The sequence below is a fragment of the Falco cherrug genome, chromosome 10 (assembly GCF_023634085.1).
Source record: "Falco cherrug isolate bFalChe1 chromosome 10, bFalChe1.pri, whole genome shotgun sequence".
NCBI lineage: Eukaryota > Metazoa > Chordata > Aves > Falconiformes > Falconidae > Falco > Falco cherrug.
The window spans coordinates 7,820,108-7,840,451 of record NC_073706.1 but is presented as its reverse complement, the minus strand read 5'-3'; the positions used below and the strand labels follow the sequence as shown (position 1 = coordinate 7,840,451).

General features: G+C 44.5%; 3 protein-coding genes across 3 annotated transcripts in view; 2 read left to right on the top strand and 1 right to left on the bottom strand.

Annotated features, from left to right (window-relative positions):
- Nucleotides 1-3,282: 3,282 nt before the first annotated feature.
- On the bottom strand, nucleotides 3,283-9,901 carry RNF114 (ring finger protein 114). The gene is made up of 6 exons (XM_055722369.1): nucleotides 9,741-9,901; nucleotides 8,924-9,074; nucleotides 7,763-7,869; nucleotides 7,044-7,158; nucleotides 5,482-5,589; nucleotides 3,283-5,256 (listed from the first exon to the last, which is right to left on the bottom strand). The coding sequence occupies exons 1-6, from the start codon at nucleotides 9,866-9,868 to the stop codon at nucleotides 5,191-5,193; spliced, it is 675 nt and encodes a 224-aa protein (XP_055578344.1). The 5' UTR covers nucleotides 9,869-9,901; the 3' UTR covers nucleotides 3,283-5,190.
- Nucleotides 9,902-10,954: 1,053 nt separating this feature from the next.
- On the top strand, nucleotides 10,955-20,133 carry SPATA2 (spermatogenesis associated 2). Its single transcript, XM_055722305.1, has 3 exons — nucleotides 10,955-11,216; nucleotides 14,168-14,593; nucleotides 16,339-20,133. Exons 2-3 carry the CDS (start codon nucleotides 14,276-14,278, stop codon nucleotides 17,590-17,592), a joined length of 1,572 nt encoding a protein of 523 aa, XP_055578280.1. The 5' UTR covers nucleotides 10,955-11,216; nucleotides 14,168-14,275; the 3' UTR covers nucleotides 17,593-20,133.
- Nucleotides 14,460-20,344, top strand: part of LOC106631528 (opsin-5-like) — a 46,183-nt gene continuing 40,298 nt past the window's right edge. Inside the window, exon 1 of the mRNA XM_055722307.1 lies at nucleotides 14,460-14,593. The gene's annotated coding sequence lies outside the window, so the exon portion shown is untranslated. The remainder of the gene's footprint in view (nucleotides 14,594-20,344) is intronic.

The following is a 20,344-nucleotide window of genomic DNA, read 5'->3' as shown; positions in this document are numbered from 1 at the left end:
AGGAGCCTGGGTGCTACCGCAGGTGCCTCCCCGGGCCCCTCATCGGTGCCCCCCCGCACTCCTCCACCTGCCACGGATGTGGTTACGCTGGGGACACTTGTACGAGGAACCCAACTAGGCGGTTTTCTTTCAAGAAGCAAAGCCTGCTCCTCTCTCCTTTCTGAAATGTTAATAATCAGATCTGTTCCAACCACCACGCGTGGAAATAACCTACATGTGCTAGAGGAAAAACTGAGATCAAGGGGAGAAAGCAACCTGACCTACCTGTGCTGGTGAGCCAGAGTGCTACGGGATGGAGAGCAGGAGACCAGAGGCAAGGGGAAGCTCAGCAATGATTCACAGGCTGGAAATGGCAGTGGCTTCTAGCCGTCCCACCCTGCACCAGCGCACTGGGCTCTGGCAGCAGCTGAGCCACGGGTGCTCAGAGCTGCCCTGCCACCTGCCCGTGGCACAGATCCACTCCCAGGCCCACATGGGCTGGCCCAGGGAGCTCACAGGCACACTCTATCCACCTCCAGAGCGCAAATCCGCCGCAAATTCTTTTTACCTTTCTCGGCCCCATGGCTACATGAAACATCTCAAATATCCTGCCACAGAACAAAGCTCCTGCTGCCAAGGGGGACTGGGATGGAGCGAAGAGAAGTTCTGGCCACGAGGTGTGGGAATGAGGTGTGCACCCTCACTGCAAGACTGGAGAAGCTGCGTGAAACCCACCGCTGGCCCCTGAGCCCTGTGGAGGAGGAGGAGGACCAGCACCGGGCCGGGAGGTTCTCTCCAAAATGCAAGACCTCCCTCTGCTGTCGGCTCACACCGTGCCTGCCACCGCTCCAGCCACTGGGGTTTATTCCCCCTACGCTCAAGTTATGGAAGGGAACTGGTTGCATGGGGGCACTAAAACAGCTCCCAGAAGCTCCACTGGGTTATTTTTTTTAAGTCCAGTGTCTGAGTCCTAGGTAAAGACCGAACAAATGCAAGGACTAGAAGACAGACCCAAGCCTGCAGCAACCATGCTTATTTTCACTACGTGTTGAATATTTTCCGGAGTTTTGGGGAAGGAGCAGGGAAGGAAAAGGAAGTTTTCTTAGTGGTTTCAACAGTCCTCATTTGTATTACCAGGAGAGTAATGTAGTTTACTCATAAAAAATTGAGGTGCTTTTGAAGAATGAAGCACGGACCAACGCAGCTGTGACGTGAAGCATGTGACAAGTGCATGTTCCCTACAACTGCCTGACAGGGGCTGTAGGCAGGTGAGGGTCAGTCTCACCTCCCAGGTAACAACCGAGAGGACAAGAGGCAATGGCTTCAAGTTGTGCCACAGGAGGTTTAGACTGGCCGTTAGGAAAAATGTCTTCACTGAAAGGGTGGTCCAGCATTGGAACAGGCTGCCCAGGGAGGTGGTGGAGTCACCATCCCTGGAGGTGTTTAAGAAACATAAATGCAGTGCTTAGGGACATGGGTTAGTGGTGGACTTGGCAGTGCTGGGTTAATGGTTGGACTTGATGATCTTAAAGGTCTTTTCCAACCTAAATGATTCTATGAAGCTCTGCATTAGAAGAACAAACAAAACCCCAACCCCAAAACAAGCGAATGCCTTGTTGTCACTCTTAGTTTATTTAAACTAAAGAAAAGCTTTAGGACTGTGAGCCCATCCCTCATCTGCTTTTCCGTGACAGTATAGCCTTGGTACTGCACGAGACGTTAATCCTTCTTATGCTAGTCTTACCAGTGACCATCCAGTATAGCTGGCCAAAGGCCTCAATGCAAATTCGCTGTGCCTTTGCCAATCAGGTGACATGAGGACCCAGAATATACCATTAATGTTCCATTACAGATGGGATCCTTTACCTCATCCCCCCCGCAGCGTAAGGAAACTGGGGTGTGTGTAGCATGTGGCGTTACTGCTGTAATTCCAGATGAAGCAATGCTTTTGTGTTAGGTAATTAAAGCTGACAACAATTTATCAGACCTATTAGGCTTAATCTTTAACTAGAGACAGATTAATTTAAAAAACAGTTCAACTGCAAGCTTGTCTCTTCCCACTCTGTCCCTCTCCCTCTGAGCTAATTGTCCTCCTAAGGCTGACTCCTCGTGCCAGACACGGAGAATTTCACAGGTCTGAGGTGGCCCAATTACATTATCACCAACAATGGGCACTTGGGATCTGCTGTGGCTACAGTATCAGCTGCTGACAAGGTGCGAGCAGCTCTGGCAGAGTCCTCCACTCTTCTGCAGTAACATTCCACTGGATTTAGAAGCCCAGACTAGCTTGTTCCATAATAAGGTTTTTTTTCATCATGAGTTTCTGCATACAAAGGAGATGAATCAAGCCTATACACAGAACACATTCACCTCTCAACAGAATGTCTTTTTAAATCAACCGGCAAGTATCCGTAAGACATACCACAGCATGTGTAAACACCTTTGCTTTTGTTAAATTGACGAAGTCAGCAGCACAGAGACACAAAACTTTTCAGCAGCTAGAGTAAGTGGAAGCCTATGGCTGGGTTTACCTCCCAAGTGGTTCTAGGGATGCTCTCCGCAGCATAGAAAGCAGTGCTGCGAACCCCACTGTTACCGGGGTAGCAGGTGCCGGAACACGGCTTCTTATTCATACACTGACATAATCAAAGTTAAAGTAGAATTAGCATGCGTTTTCCAGTCAGTATTTTTGGCCTATACCTTCTATCAAGTTCTTCCAAGTAATCAATTGATGCAGATCAAACCCAAGTTGTACAGTCCAGGGGCAGGTCTGTGCAGCTAGGGTACTCTGCACAAGCGTTTTCTGACCAGCCATCGCTGCAAGCCAGCCTTCACCTCCTCATTTGAAGCTACCTAAACGGAGGACGACACAAAGGTATAAACATCCCAAATTTCACAGCTAGAAGATTATAAGCTAAGGGGGCTTTACAGATTTCAACAGAAAAGCCCTGCTGGATAGTCGCACTTCCAGGACTTAGTAAGCAACTCTAGGGTGGTTTGTTTCTGAGGCATGTAAAAGTATTCAGGCACCAGACCGCACCTGCAGTATTCTGGCCAGCTCTAGCAGAGCTCAATCTGAACTTAATCTGAACTATTTTTTCATAACCTGCATGGGTCCACTGTTTGAAAGATTATAAACGAAGTTGCAACTAATCAGTACAGAATATTTAATGGAAGCCAGAAGTTCAAGTCCCTGCAGCTGCTCCCTGCAGCGCCCCACAGCCAGCAAGAAGTGTTTTTAAGGAGGCGCTGAAATGAAATATACAGACCATGAGGAAGAAATGACAGGAGTTGACATCAAGATAGGATTTTATAAATTAAATGACCTTTATTTGTAGTTGTCTTCAAAATTCAAGAACATGACAAAGTAATTGCTCGGAAGCTTCTAACTGCTTTTTAAAACATTTTATCAGAATTGCATGGAAGTGCACTTAGAATAGGAGCAGAAATCTAGAGAGTCAATGGGTATCACCCAAACTGTGTTCTAGCCAGAACCCAGAAATCCCCATCCAACCACTAATACATTTTAATGACTTTGCAGATCGAGCATTAAAAATAATCAAACCCAAACACAGTACTTCTTCCACAGTACCATGAGATTTCCTTCTCCCGCCCGCCCCACCCCAAGGCTGAGCTTCCAGTCACCAAGCAGACACTTGAGGATGAGTCTGTAACAGCCCATACCAAGTTGGGGAAAACATACTAAAACCAAGTTCAACTTCAACGTTAGAGGTCTGGCTGACATAACGGGGCATGTTTCATCGTTTTAAGTATAAGGCTATGCTGCAGTCTGCCGAGTGCAGTGATACTAAGTTTACTGCTCAAATATATTAATTAGTATTCAATTCTGTGGCGGTGCAGGTCCACTGCTCCAATTAATCATGCTTAAATTAGACTAGACATCTCAACACTACTGTGATTTACAAGTTCTGTTCAGATGTCTTAGATCATTAGATCTCAGCATCTTGACTGTGCAGTTAATGAGAATGTTAAACTGAAAAGGAATCTCTATAGTAAAGGCATAGACTTGAATACAGAGTATCCATTTACCACGTGCTGGAATTGTCATCCTGCTTTCTTGGTTATATTTTACTTCTCCTTTGAAAGCTATACCTGCATACTATACACATAATATTATATGGAAAACAATCTAAGTACAGCTTCAGCTACTTTAGCAATATTTAAATGAAGAACAGGAATTCAAAATAGCTGTTCAAATCTGTAATGCAGAAACTATGCAAGTGCTATGAATTATTGGTTAGTTTTGCTACCAGGTTGCCTTGAGAGATGGGAAAACTAGGAATATATATATATACGAAAATTTTAGTTCAAATAGAAAGCAGAGGTATTGAAAAAAACTTCTGAATTCCCCTATCAGCATAAGGCTTAAAATCACTAGAAAATCAGTTTCAAAAACACCAGTTCAATCATAAAGCCAGCAAATACAATTCATATTTGCTAAAATAGTTTAAAAATGATGCATTTTAACTAAGACCAACATTAAAGTTTATTTTCCAGGCTAGAAATTATGGAAGAAAGTAATAATCATGCATAGAAGTAAAATATTTTGAACTAGTTGCTTACACAGGTGCAAAGATTGGCTAAGGAAGTTTGTAGTTTGAAGACTCATACTGAAGACATGTTTTCCATATAGTTGAGACGCTGCCTATAAGAATTTAAACACTGGGAAACATCATGAAATCACAGGCATTATAGGTCACTTTAAATGAGAGCTGGTCTGACAATTACGGTTAGCACCTAGAGGTCTCACTAAAGGAAAACAGCTACAAATACACCTCTCATACTATCATTTAAGATATGTAACTGAGATAGGGAAGATATAGTTATTAACTAGTTCAGGACATTCCATTTGGAATGTTTTTAAGACAGTCAAATGAACACAACTGCAGTAGAAACCAAGAAATAGGTATAAGTAAACAGATTTGTCTCCTCCATGTTGATCTACAATCAAGCTGTGTGTTGAAGCAAGTAAGAAAATCAGGCTGACAGGGTTAAACGGCAAAGAGCATGTTAACAAAAGATTAAGTGGTACAGAAATACCAAACCAGGATTTGAAACCAAGATAGGGATTAAAGTATTCCGTATTTCAGGATGCCTGAGTTAATCTTGGGATGTACAGGGAGACATGCGAGGATGCTGGGCATTTCCCCCTCATGGAAGCTTGGTTTTACAGTTAATCTTCTAGTTGGTTCATTTATCCCGTAAGGAACGCATCAAAACCTGTGCCATCATATCATCTTCATCAGCATCATAATCCTATGGACAAAGAGTACAGAAATTCCTTTACTGCAACAGCCGTGCTGGTTAATACAACACCAGGTAAGAACAGAAAAAAAGCTGTTTTTTCTCTTGACTTGCCAATAATCTAATTTCTCTCACGATACTATCTGCATGGATGAGATGTCACAGTAGTGGCTAAGTAAAAAATGTTGGGCTTTTAAGAATCATCAGGATGTATTCCAAAGGTGAGGAAACACATACCACAAAAGTATCATACGAAAAGCGATGTCGCCTTTGAAGGTGCTCCATGAAGTTAGCACTCCTGTAATTTGGATCTCCCCATGGCATTGAGGCACAAATTGGGCAAACCTTCAAGAAAAACCCAAAAAAGCCAATTAAGCCCCAGTGGTTAAGTGCTTTAACATTTACAGTAGGAAGTGCAGGACAGAGACAGTATGGAAGACTGAAATTTGAGGTTTATGACAACTAGTATTCTATATGCAAAATTATGTCAAATATTTTGCTGGGACATTTAATACAAAAGCCTCAAATAACCCTCAATAATTTTGTCTTAGGTCTCTGAAACGGAAAGGCTTAGCCTTCTCCCTACATTCTGAGAATCAGAATTCACTACAGCTGTTTGCTTTACAAAAGTTCAGCCTTTATTTCTCAGTAACAGAAAAGTTTTCTTGATCTCCTTCATAAAGATCACTTCACTCCAAGAGGAAAAAGTAACTTTTTTCTAAATAATTTGGAATTCAAAAAACCTTCTAGAAAAATGGAAGTTTCAAATACAGCTCCATGTTGCACAATTCCTCTTACATGAAGAGGGAGTATCAGCAGATAAAGATTACTAGAGTGATATACTATTTTTTGCAAGCATTTTTCCCAATGGTTTATATTATCTTCTTGCTGAAAATAGCAGAGGAGAAAATTAAATGTCTTTTTTCAAATTATATTTTATTAATTTGATGTTTGTTACTGTGCATAATTAACTTTCAATGTCTACCATTTTTCAAATATGAAAGAAGGATGTGACCTAGCTGCAATAGGAATAAACTAGTCACCTCCAGAGAACGTATCGAAAACCAACATCAAAATTATGTAAAAGTTAAATGCATGAACAGCTGTCATTGTTTAATCCCAGCTGGCAACTAAGCACCACACAGCAACTCGCTCACTCTCCTTGCCCTAGCGGAATTGGGGAGAGAAGACTAAGAGCAAAAAAACTTGTGGGTTGCTATAAAGACGATTTAATGGGACAGAAAAGAAAGAAAATAATAATAATAATGATAAAAGAATTAGAATATACAAAGCAAGTGATGCACAATGCAGTTGCTCACCACTCACCAACTGATGCCCAGCCAGTTCCTGAGCAGCGGCCCCCGGCCAGCTTTCCCCCCCAGTTTATATACTGACCATGACGTCATATGGTACGGAACATCCCTTTGGCCAGTTTGGGTCAGCTGTCCTGGCTGTGTCCCCTCCCAGCTTCTTGTGCCCCCCAGCCTCCTCGCTGGCAGGGCACGAGAAGCTGAAAAATCCTTGACTTAGTATAAACACTGCTTAGCAACAACTAAAAATATCAGTGCGTTATCAACATTACTCTCATCCAAAATCCAAAACACAGCACTGTACCAGCTACTAGGAAGAAAATTCACTCTATCCCAGCCAAAACCAGGACAACAGCATTCCCACATTTGACTTCAACAGGAATAATTATAAATATGTACTTAACTTCAAGAGTAAGTCTCTAATTCATTGTTTCAAAGGGATTTAAGACTAGACTTCATTGCAATTCTTGCACCAAGACTTTTTATTACCACTTGTTTTGCATCCATGCTGTGCAATGTTTTGCAGTGTTCAACTAGTCCTTCTTGATCAAAGTTTTTCTCGCTGCAGTAGGGACAAGGAAAGGTAAAGCGATTTGGGAAGTTCCTGGTTGGGGGGAGAAAAGAGATTACTTATTGTAAGAAAGTTAAAAGTAAAAACTTTAGGATTCAATACTTGAAAGTTGTCTTACTAGCTCTTAAGAATATAAATTACTCAAAGCAATAATCTTATTCTATGCAATTAAGACAGGCTAATTTTAACCCTCAACTTGTAATCCCTAACAATATTTTAAGTAACTCTGAATATCATCCATATTTACACAGAAAGATAGTTCTGTAAATGTTATGAGTGTAATTTATCACTACTTTTTAAATGCACAGGATAACACCCAGTGCACTACAATGCAGATGAATGCACTACAGTCAATGCTGACTTCCCTTCATTATCAGTTACTAAAATCAAGAGCCAGAAAGAAAGGTTTTATTTAAAAAATAGTTACTTTTACCGAGTACCCTGATCTTAAAGACGTCTTGTGCATACTTGCCTGTGCACAGTCATTTGCAGGATTAAGGCTTAGTTTTTAATTATGTGAAAGGATTAAAACAATTAACACACAAACTGAACAAAGAGGTAAAGCCTGCTTTTACTTAATTTTTTTTTTGTGTGTGACACAAAAAAGGACAAGTATTTCCAGAGAAGAGCTAGTTACCTGGTGTTGTGAAGTGGTTCTTTAGTTACGGCTTTCACACCTTCCATTATATAATTCTGGTACTTTGAACAAGAAGCTGCATGGCTACGCATCTTTGAGAGATACATCTGCACCGGCAACAATTGCATAGCAAGGTTAATTTAAACTATTTGCAGTTACTTCCACATTTTTAAGCAGAAGCAGTAAAAAAGTAAAACAGAGCACATTTCTGCAGACAGTGTTAAAGCAGGAAAACCCAAACACTTCAGCTGGCAAGGCAGAAAGCTTTGAGATTATAAATTAGTTAACCCGTAATTTTGCTGCCTGTAATATTTTACAAATACAACACTGTTCAGAAAAGCTCACTTTTCTTAACCTATACTATAGTACAAAAAAAAAGAAACCTTTGGGTAAAGCTAGTTTACCTAGTCACTGAGGAGAAGAGACAGTGTATGGAAAATAATTTGGCTTTTAGTAAAGATTTTGGTGGAGACTGATTGCTAATTTACAATAAGGAAATCTGTAATTCAAGGCCCTACAGTTTCCTGTCTGCTGGAATGAAGATACTACCCAAAAATAAAAAGTGAAATTAAGTGTAATGCTACCCCCCCTTCGTGTGTCTAACTATCCTTTTCTTGTTGTTTTGCCATCTGCTGATATGTTCTTTCATTCAATTAATGCTAAGAAGCTCAACTTTACAAAGAGAAAGATAGTATCTGTATGGCATCCTTCCTGTTACTCAACATGCAGGACACTAACAAACAATAAGTCTATGGAATATAGCACCCATATAAGACAACTTTGACTCATAACTATTTCAAATGAAGCAAATAAATTTCTATTTAAGAGCCAAGAGATCGCTATCTAAAACCCACATCCACTGTTTCATTACAATGTTCCTCCCACAGAGACATGCTCACAGAAGCAGCTTCAGAAGCAATATTTTGCTATAATTTTAAAATCAGTATCTTTCATTTGAAATTCACTTTCTGAACAGGTACCAATAAAAACCTGTGGCAAAAATGTCAACACTTGGGTGCTACTTATATAAATTAGCACTTATCAGAACAAACATTTTGACCTGATGCTGCAGAAAGCTGAAGAGCAAGCACTTTATTTCCCTCTAAGCAGCATGGCTGAGCAGGCACACTTCATGCACTTAGTTTCCAAATACTTTCATACTTTTTTATTGCAGCCATTGCAAGTGGTTTCTGTTGTTTCAATTTGCTTTTCCAAGTCCAGAGCTCTGCTACCAGGTGACAGGGTACTGCGGCAGACCCCACAAACCGGCTTTTTCGGCTTAAGACATTCCTGCAGGCACGGAGTGCAAAAGCTAGGATGCGAGAAAAACAGTGGGTGGTGAGAACAGCCCCGCTGGACACACAGCGTAACCATCCAGAGCCCTTCCAATTCTTCTGCCCTAACCAATAAAGGAGTCTCAAGAAATTATATCTAATACAAGAGCAGCCTGTTGACATTTGTGCATGAAGGGAGAAGTCTAGCTCATCATGCTCGGTGTTCTTAGCTTTCGGACAGCGCTTTGCTCCCTTGGTTTGCACATCCTCCAGAAGGGAAAGATACTGAAAGTGAAAGAATATTAGGTTTTTCCCCTGCCGATTAGGGTTGGTTGGGTTTTTTTTCCCCCTTTCGTTTTTCAGGAAAGCTCCAGGCCACCGGTATGGCGCTGCTGAAAAGCGGAAGGGCCCGCGGGGGCCCCCTCTCCTCAGGCAGCGCCGATTCATCCCCCGGCCCCCAGCGGGATCCAGCCCGGCCGCACAACCAGCAGCCCTGCCTACCTCGCCCCCGGAGTGGAGAAAGGGGAGCTCTAGGGGTAACCGAGCCACGGCCCCTCACCAAGGCCTCGCTGCCCCCGCCGAGGAAGCCGCCTGCGGGCCCGGGCCTAGGTCCAGCTGCCCTCCCACCGAGGGCTCCAGGGCCCCAAACCACCGCCACCGCAGGCCCGGCCTGGCCCCGCCCCGCGCCGCCAGCAGTCGCTCACACGTGTCCGCAGGGCACCCGCACCGGGCTCTCGTACACCTCCAGGCACACGGGGCAGGTGAAACGTGACAGCGGGTCGTGCCGCCGCTCCGGGGACCGGGAGGAGCCACCGCCACCGGCCACCGCCATCTTCCCGCCGCCGCGCCCCGCCCCGCCCCGCCCGCCAACGGGGGAGCGGCCCGTGCGCAGGCGCAGCACCGCCCCAGGGCGTGTCCGCACTGTGGGCGTGGCTTCCCGCTGGTGGGTGGCCTGGCGCTGCCGCGCCCCGGGGCGCCAACCCGTCTGCCCGCAGGGAGCTGGCGCAGTGCTGCCCGGCGGGACCGGGCGGCGGGCATGGGAACGGAAGGGTTTCACCGGCAGCCCAGCGCCATGGCGGCAGCGGGCGGGGGGGTGCCTGGCGGCGGGCTAACGCCAAGCCCGGTCCGTGCCCAGCCGCCGCAGTGCTGGCCGGGGTGCCCCGCCGGCGGCGGGACGCAGCGCTGTCCTCTCCCTCGTTTGCTTCTAGGGCTGTTCTGGCTTTAGAAAAACTACTGACTTTTCAAGGAAGGAGCCACACGGCCCCTCACCGTCGTTTCTAACGCAACACACAAGCTATCGATAGGAGAGCAAAGATTTAACGATCGATCTTTGTTACTGCCGGTGCATAGCACATCCCCCAGGCACGGCCGCTCCGTGCCCCGGTTACGCTCCTTGCCCCGCACGCCGGCTGGCAGGCTCCTCGTGCGCTTCGCCCCCAGGCTCCAGCCGGCAGCGGGGCCTTCCTGGCGCTGGGGCGCCACCGGGCCCAGCCCCCGGCCCCAGCCGTGCGCAGCTCCTGGGGCAGGAGCTAGCCGAATCCCGCCGCAGCCCAGCGCGCTCCCGCTCCCGAACGCACACGCCGCCTCCACGCTCCCACACGGAGCCGCCGCGGCCGCGCGTGGGACGGGGCAGCGCAGAGCAGGCCCGCGGGGCAGGAGGGGCCCGGGTGCTGCCCGCCCTGGCTGCCCTCGCACCAAGCGATCCTGGCAGTCGCGGCCCGCGCCTCTTCCTCCCCGCCCGCCCCACGGGCCCGCGGCTCAGCCCCAGGGGTCCGGCCCGGGAGCTGGGTCCAGCCCGGGGGCGGCTCAGCCCCGCAGCCGGGCGGGCCCTGAGGAGGCCGCCCCGCCCCGCCGACGTCACGCGGCGGAAGTGCATCCCAACGGCAGGAGGCGGTGCCCCGCCCACGACATCTACTTCCGGGGCGCCGCTGTCAGCCGCCCCCTCCCGCTGGCCGCCGGCAGCCCCCGGGCTGGTGCCGGGAGGCCGAGCTGTGAGGGCGGGCGTGCTGCGCCGCTGGGCTAGCCGGCAGCTCTTCCGGGGGGGGGTGGGGTGGCCCCTACTGGGACGTCGCGGGAGCGTGTGAGGGGCCGAGGGGTCCGCGGTCCGCATCCGGGTCACCGGGCGCTTCCGGCAGAGCGGCGGCGGGTCCCGGGCGGCAGGCGCGGCCTGGCGCGGAGCGGTGAGGGACGGGCTCGGCCGGCGCGGGGGGGGCTCTGCCCGGCCGGGTCCCCCGGCGCAGTGCTGGCCGCTGAGGGCCCGGGGTGGTGGGTTGCCGGGGCGGGGCGACGGGCGCTGCGCCCCTCTGCGGCGGGGCGCTGGGGGCAGCCCCGGCGGGGCCGGCTCGGGGTGCCGTGGCCGGTGAGTGCCGCTGGCGCTGGGGAAGCGCAGGCGGCTCTCGGGGCCGTGCCTGCGGCTCCTGGCAGCGGCTGGCCCCCTCCCGCTCTCCCAGCCGGACCGGGCGTCTCTGCAACAAGTGTCTGTGGGAGAACCAGGGTGCGGAGCGGCTCGGAGCCGGTTTGCGTTGGCGTGTCGTTTGCTGCCTCCCCCTCGGCTCACGGGCTGGATTTCCCCGGCGGTGCGGGGTGCTCTCGGGCTATTAAATAGCCTTTGTCGTCGGGATAATTTCCTTTTCAAGTCTTTGGTGCAAGCCTGACGTTTCTGGTCTCCTTGGCGTGGGGCAGGGGAAGGCTGTACCTGCCCGGTGTTCCTCCCCTGCTTCCATAAAGGCTTTTGCATGACAGTGCCCTGCCAGGCAGCCCCGGGTGGGCAGAGTGGTTGGTTCCCTCAGCGGAGGTTTTGACCCAGGAGGTGGACAGAAACGTTTTCTTGTCTTACCAGCAAAAACTGGACTCTGATCAGAACTATTCATGCATCTCCAATGAAATCACGAGGGTTTTGGTCAATCATTTGCAGCAAAACGGCCTTGTTCCATCTGTTCTATCAGCTAGTGTGCTTCTTAAAACTATATTTATCTGTACCTGCTCGCATGCTGAGGTTTTTCTTGAGCCTTGTAACCATGGTTGTTAGCTGTTCGGAGCCTGCCTGGTACTGGATGGGCTGCCTGGGGCAGGGATGTTTTGCTTCTGGAAGATCTGGTGCAGAGGAGCAGCTCAGTGAAGGCTTGCTGGGGTGCTTGCTTTGTCGTGTTTTGCTTTTTGGCTGTGTGAACTCTGCTTTGTGTACAAACTGCAAGTCAAAATCAGAGTTAGCAGTGGCTTTGCAGTGTCACAGTCCGCAGGGCTTTGATGAAGGACTTTCCTTTCATTTGGGGACTTTCCTAATCCTGACGTCTCATATGTGTAACCAAGCACTTTTGTTTAGTAGTTATTAACAGTGGGGGTGGAAGAACTGTAATACATAATCATTGTCAGCACAGGATCATTCCCTGTCCTGGGGGTGTATAACTGATGTGCCAGACAAAGATCCTTCTCTGAAATTGTCTTGTGGAGCTCTTCTTGCTGAGGAACAGACGTTTTGTTGTCTTTGTCCGCAGACTTAATCTTGCACAACTTAAGGAGGAAAGATCTTGGGAAGAGAGAGGGGTTCACTCCTGTCCCTTATGCTCAGATGTTAATTTAGAACTCTGCACTTCCTGTGATTCACAGCTTGTCTCTTGACATCAGTGCAAATTCTGATCGTGGGGAAACTGGGAACAGTGTGCCTTTGAGCAGAAATTGAACTGCTAGTTAACTTTTCCCACTTGGTGTTGCTATTAAGCACACCCTTTCATCAAGTATTATTAACTGCTAGGCTGTTGATTGTTTGTTTGTTTGTTTTCCTGGCCTATTGGTTGTTGGTTTGTAGTGGTGGGTATTTTTGTGGTCCCCCTCCCATGTATTTTGTATTATGGCTCCTTTCATTCAGTTAATTTTGCTCTTAACAGTGATTTTAACTGGAGTGTGTGGGGGCATTGATCAGTATTCTAGCAGCTGAAATTAGTATTGGGTGGAAAGTCTTTTCTAAAGAGCCGTTTCAGACTGACTACAGCCAAAGCAGTACATTGATTTCTCCTGCCTCCCCTCCACTTGATTCACAGTTGGGAAGTCCGTAAGGGCTGGATTGTGTTTTTACTTAAAAAACCAAAGCGCATTGTGTGCTTTTTGATCACAAGCTCTTCGGGCAGAGAGGATGGAAATGGAGTCTGTTGGCCTGTTAATTACCTTGGGTTTGGTAAAGTAGCATTAGAAGCTTCTTTTGTCACCAGCTTTTTCTATGAGCTCAGTGAAGTGAAAATGTAGAGCAGTATATACATAAAAACAGCTATCCCCGCAAACAAAAGTGTACATGATGTAAAAACAGAAATTATTTTGCTCTGTTCTAATAAAGCAGCTAAAAATGGCAGGTGTAGCTTTTTTCTGAAATGATGAAAATCTTCTTTGCAGCTGCCAGCATTCAGCTGAAACTTTGGCTATAGTTTGCAGCAATCAGGGAAGTGTGTTCTCTGTGAGACGGCTGCAGAGCTCTCCCAGCACAGTGATGGCCTGGGTGTGCCATCAGGTGTAATGTGAGTGGCAGTCAAAAGCCTAGAAAATGTTAGAAATAGAAAGGCAAAGTAAATTAATTTGCTCAGTCTAGGGGCAGTCCTGTGCCACTAGAGGAAAAAAAATAAAAGTAGATGCTTTCCCAAGTTGAGTGAAGTAAAACTTCTTTGTTTTTAAAATCTTTATTTCGTTGTGCAGGGAAAAAGAATTAGAATAATGTTTGTGCTAAGTTGTTTGATCTGAAAGGGCAAAATAAAATGCGGAGGAGAGACCCTAAAAACTCATGCTTCTCCTTTCATTTTTTTTGTTGTGAGTTACTTTTGCCTTGATTCCTTGAGCCAAGGAACACTCAGTCTGAGCCTGAGCCTGCCCCAGGTTTATTGTATCATACTCTCAGTGCCTTCCTCGATGTGGGTTTGTTATGCTGTTTTACGTGGATAACTGGAAGAGGAATTCAGAATGACAGTGAAAAGCAGGACAGCAGCACTTCTGTAGGCTCTTGTTCTTTTTCGGAAACCTAAAGAGGCTGTTCTGGGAGCTGGTGTTCTGTGAACCATTTCGTAGAATCCTGTGAAGGAGATAGATGCTGTGGACATCTGGGATTTATGCAACTGTGATGACTTGTCTTTGTTTTCAATTTTTATTCCAGAAGAGTTGCCATTACTGAAGATTCTTAATGCCAGATAATCAACCTGCAGCTGAATAACCATGAAAGAGACGAGGTAGCTGCCCAAGTGTGAGACAAAAACTGATTTCAATGGATACAAAATATAAAGACGATTTATTTAGGAAATATGTACAGTTCCATGAATGCAAACTGAATGCTTCTGACAACAAGCAGCGTCCTATTAATGATGAGTATTTGCGAGTGGCAGCGGCAGCCTTACTTTGCCTTCCCAAAATTGATCCGTTTTATAGATTCCGGTTGATAAAATTTTATGAGATGGCTGAAAACTCACTGAGATCTGTGAAATCCTCAAGTTTACATTCTCTCCATAATGCATTCGGCATGCTCGAGACAGTTGGAATTAATCTCTTTCTTTACCCCTGGAAAAAGGAGTTCAGAAATATTAAGGTAAGACACTTCGTGTGGCCATAGAGAAAGCATGATTTATTTTTCTTTGTTTTAATACATTTCATGCATTTCCTTTAAAGACTTCTTTTTTCCACCTGTTAGCATGGTTGTATATCTTTGTCTACATACAGCTGGTAAACAGAAGTCATAGGAACATTTCTATGTAAAATAAGTGAAGTTTGTGCTGGTGAGAGTATCCGGAGAACAGAAGTATGAATACCGTCAGCATTTATAATTTGACCATAAAGTAGAGAAAGAGCCTATTTAAGGTTCTTGTTCAGCCTACCCTGCTGCAGTGTCTTAATTTCTACTTGGAGATGCTTTCACTAGGGTTGAGCGGTCAAGTTGTGTTTAAGCTCACTCAAAGTTTGATTTTTGTCTTGCAACAGCTATTAATGGAGCACAGGTGCTAACAACCATTGCATGCTTTAGAGTGGATGCTTTGCTGAGGTTCCCACACGTTGTATGATGATGGTAAAGGAACTTCTCTGAAGGAATTGTTTCCAGAATCTCTTACCTGTTTTTTGGTTCTCAATTAACAAAGTTTTGATTTTAATGTACTTTCAAATTATTTACCTGCAAGGATCTCAGAGGGAAAAGTAGGAACTTATATATTGCTCAGCTTGGGTGCTGGAAGCCAGATAACGGCTTCTCTGCTGTTGATTTCTCTATTTTATCTTTTACTTGTTCTTATATGCTAATACAAAATCACTGCAGTGTTTCAGTAATGAATGCAGCAGATGACCTACAAGAATAGTTTTGAGACTTGAAAGCTGGATAAAAACACTGCTGGTATAGGTGTCTGAAGTCACTTGCAGGTTGTGTGCACCAGTGATGGGTATTTTTGTTGTTTTTTTTTTTCTTAAAAAGACAGTATTTCACTATTTAGCAGAGTATTTGAACGTTATTAGAACATTTGAGAGTTCTCCCAACACCCCAAGGGGGAAATTAGCTTCTTTCAAGATCCCTCCATAAATCTTTGTGCTTAAGTTCTGCCCTTTGAAATGCTGGCTGATCCACCAAGGATATCTCTTGACGCACTGCTGATACTGACTTTGGTTAAGTACTATGGATCCAGTACCTGCTCTGTACAGAGATGGGATGGGCAGGCTATTCTTGTCTGCAATCCAAACCAGTTTGAACTAGCTTAAGAACATATCTCGGGTATGCCACGTGAGAAGGATAAACTCCTATCTTTGTTTTCGGGGCTTTTTTAGTGGAAGTTCTTGACCTAATATAAAATTAAATAAAACGGATGTTTGAAACTGCATGGTAATGGTACACAAAAACCATACACACCTCAAGTGTATTTAAAGCTGGACTGAAGAGGACTTTGGTACTCCCGCAGTAATTCTGAGTTCCTGTTATCTCTAGCAAGCCCCTTGTCCAGGGGCAATACATGAAATCTCTGCCTTTTTACCTTCCATAGTAGACTTGCTTGTACACGCATAAAAGTTAATGCCAGTGTATAGCATAGTGGATTTAAATCAACAGGGAGGACATTATGCTAATCAGCATCTCAATTTGAATGAAAACTCTCCTACTTTGAATTTGCCTCGTGAGGAATTTCCATCTGCTGAACAGGAGGGATGCAGAAATGGAGTCGTCTTGCCATAGGAGTTGCATGTGTTCACTGTTGTTATTATTCTATTTAATTATATATTATCTGTCAATTATCTGAGCATCTAGTCCACCACTGAATTTGTAACCTAGTTTTCCTTTTATTCCCCCCTCCCTCCCCTTAGACCTACACTGGACCCTTTGTTTATTATGTAAAGTCTGCTCTAACTGAAGATGACGTAAGGCAGATTTTGAACTACATGGGCTATGTCCAAGAACTGGGAACAATGTATAAGCTCAAAGAGCAGGTTGAAGCCATTCAAGTGAAAATGGTTTCATTTGAACTCTTTTTGGCCAAAGTGGAATGTGAGCAGCTTCTTGAAATTCACTTGCAAGTGAAGGATAAAGGTTATTCAGAGATTGATGTCATAAATGAACGAAAAAATAGCAATGAAGATGTTAGAGGCTGCTCGGAGGCCATGAAACGGCGTGTAGAGTGCAAAGAAAACTTAAACACTTCCATGGCACGAATGGTACTGCAGAAATCGGCTAGTGAAAGGGCCTCTAAAGATTATTTCAAGCCAAAGGTGAGCAAGCCTTCTAAATCAGTGGACACATATGATAATTATTGGGAAAGTAAGAAGCCACCTTTGATGAGCTCACTGAGTCTCAGGAAAGAACCAATTTTAGTTGATGCAGAAGATGACATTAAAGATGAAATTATCCGTCCATCACCCTCTCTTCTGACAATGTCAAGCTCCCCACATGGGTGTTCAGATGAATTCTTGCCAACTTCATCTCATCACAATGGCATGCTAAGAACAAATGTCCCTTACAGCTCCTATTTTTCTGCTCAAGAGGACTTAGATTTATATACTGATCCTGATTCTAGAAGTATGTTAAATTTTAAAAGACAAGAAGCTATTAAGCCTGATGTATGGCTGTTAAAAACCGATGCCAACCCTGTTTACCACAAACGCACCCACCTAGCCAAAGAGACAGCTTCCCTCAAGTGCCAAAACTGTGGCGTACCTTGTGGCACTTCTGTTTGCCAAAAGTGTGACAATCTGTTCAACTCTAGGCAGGACTACCCAGCAGTGAAACAGAGCGCCTATTCAATCAAACCACTTCCAAATGATGGCTTGTCTCCTGCGTCTGCTTTAAGGGAGAAATCTCAGTACACGTCACAGACTCAGAGTCAAGAGAGAGCTGCTCAATTCAGTTCAAAATCCAAACCTTCAGGCACCTCGCGCTGTGGCTTTTGTAACCGATCCGGAGCTGCAAACACTTGCACGTTTTGCTCAAAAGTCTCATGTGACACTTGCCTCAATGCTTACTATTACGATCCCTGCTGTAGAAAAAGCGAGCTTCACAGATTCATGCCTAACAATCAGTTAAACTATAAATCGTCCCAGTTGTCCCATGTAGTTTATAGATAGGCTCGATTAGTCGGTTTTGGAGGGGAAAGAAAGGGGGAGGGGAAAGGGCTATCCTAACTAATGTTCTGACACCACTGATAAGAAAATACACTGACCTCTTACCAAATCGACACGTCCAAATATTTGGAACCATGGTTCAGTGATCAGGTGCCAGTTCTTGATTTTTGTGGCTTCACAGATGCTGCAGATACATTAGATTTCATGCTGCTATAATTTAGGTAACTCCTAAATGATCATTACTTTTCAATTTAAATGGGGGAGAAGAGCACATTTTTCTTTAAAACTTGGCAGCTGTTGTATTTTAGAAAAGTGACATCACACCTTTCTATTACATTGCAGTCATCTCCTTGCCCAAATAAAACCATGCAAGGCTTGAAAATTAAGTCTGAAAATTAAGATTCTCATTTTCTATGAGCAATGAAGCTACTGCCAATTTTTGATAAAGTATGACTTCAAAATGTGCAAGAAATATGTGAATGGCTTCTTTTGCCAACAAGGACTATTTTTTGAAGTGTGTCTGCATTTCTTGCTCTCCAAAATGCAAACACCACAGCATCTCTTCCTTTCATCTTCATGTTTCTTCCTTCTCCCCTTATCTCCCAGTTGTTTATCTCAAGCTTATATAATCTGAATCTGGGTAATACGTGCTTTATTTTCTGGTGTTGCCAATATCATCCTACTGGTTTTTACTGTATGGTATTTTAAAAAGGTGAACCTGTATTCATGTCATTTAAATTATGCCTAGGGTGTCGTCCTTTCAGATGAGTACAGATTTTCTTTACTTTGTGTTGCACATGTATTAAGTACTGTTCTTTGTACTGTAAATAGGTAATTTGGAAACAGTTTATTTTTAATAAATATTTAATATGTTGAGTTCTTAAAAGTGGTATAATCATTATAACTATGAAGTCTCTCTGGGTTATTTGTTCAGGTGACTTTTTGTTTTTCCTTGTACTGTATTTCATAGCTTATTATAATCACTGTGGTAGACTGATATTCTTGGCTCTGATCAATTTTTGGTTTTTATCTGACTTCTTTTTTTTCCCCGCCCCCCCCCCCCCCCCCCCCCCCGATAAGGCTACCATTAGTCTAAGTGGAGTCTTGTCTAAGAATTGCAGGATTTTGGTTCTCGGTGCATGCTTTTCCTTTGTGGTTATGGAAATTGTAAGTATAAATGTTATGCTTGCTTCCAAATTCACTGCAAAATCTGTAGTGTAGTCCAGCAAGTAAAGCACTGGCCTGGTTAAAAATCAGAGCTCATTTGTGACTCCTGTTAAAGTAAACCCATCAGTTATGGATGTGAATCAGATAATAATATTTATCTGTATTACTGTAGCACGTAGGAACCCTAGCTGACAACCAGGACTCCGTTGTGCTAGGCTCTGTACAGTTTGACCCCCAAACAACACATGATTATGAATAGTCTTTAGATTTTTATGAAAAGGAAACCCACAAGAATCCTTCTAACTTCCTTATTCCAACTAGCTAGTTAGAACAAAGTATCAGGCAACCTAATCTGACGTGCAGAATTAAATGTGTTTAAAATATCTGTAAAGAATTCTAGCTGAGATGTGAACTATGTAGTCCACTTTGCACTAAAATTATTCACTTAGGGGTTTTTTAAACACTGTTAGAGTCTAGGCTTCTAAACTTAAATGTCCGTTGATCCCTGTGTGATCGAAACATGCATGAATGATCATCGTTCGTCTTACATTTTTTGGGTGGGGGGAGGGCTTGAGGTAGGTAGAGGGGAAACTATATAGGCTAATGTTGTAAAATAGCTAAAATAATTTTAGCCATAAATGGGTGTCAGAAGTATTACGGAAATAAGATGAAACCAGAGTCTTACAGAGGGCTGAGAACAATAAGTTACTGTACAGTTTGCACTAAGAAACAAAGTGAATGGCATGTTTAGCAATCAGGGAAATTTCTGAATCAAGCGACTGCAACTGAACATAATGTTATAGGCAAGTCTTGCCTTGCTGACCCTGAAGGTTGGGGTGAATATTGTTTAGGTGAATGATTTTAAGGTTTTCAAAATCTTGTATGTTTTTTATAAATATATATATATATAAATATGACACAAATGTAGATACATTATGTATATAGTGAAGAATTTAAAAACAATTTTACTATTAAAATACAGTCTAAGGGTGGTTTTCTTTTCGGTGGTTATTTTGTTTTTGTTCATCTTCTGAAGTGTCATGCCTGTTTGGCTGCTATACAGTGTATCTTCTAGTTCACTAGTTCAATTTCCATATGGCTACTCACACTACAGTGAATAACTAAAACTGTGATGCCACGTAATTTTTACGGTGAACATAGCAGGGACTATACTTGCTTTGAAAACGAAAAGTCCTGTGTATATATGTCATGGAATACTGTAGTACAAAACTGTGTTGAATTGAAGTGATACCATGCTCTATTTTTGTGTATCTTACTGTATGAAGTTGCTGTGATTGATACAGTAAAATATATGCTAATTTAAAATGCAGGTGTTTTGCATCTGATTTGTTTAAATCAATTTGTTTTGAAGGAATTGAAAAATAAAGAGGCCTTTAAGAAAAGGCTTAACTCTTTTCTTAAAGTTGAGTGCATGTAGCTGTCTGTTTCACAACTGCGTTTTGCATGCAGAAATGAGTTTAGTGCACAAAGGTAGTCTTGGGGGCAAAATGGGCAAGAGTGTATGTATCATGAGCCTCAGCTTTATGAAATCGGCTGTGCTGCTTGCAGAATGCAGAGCTTTTTACAA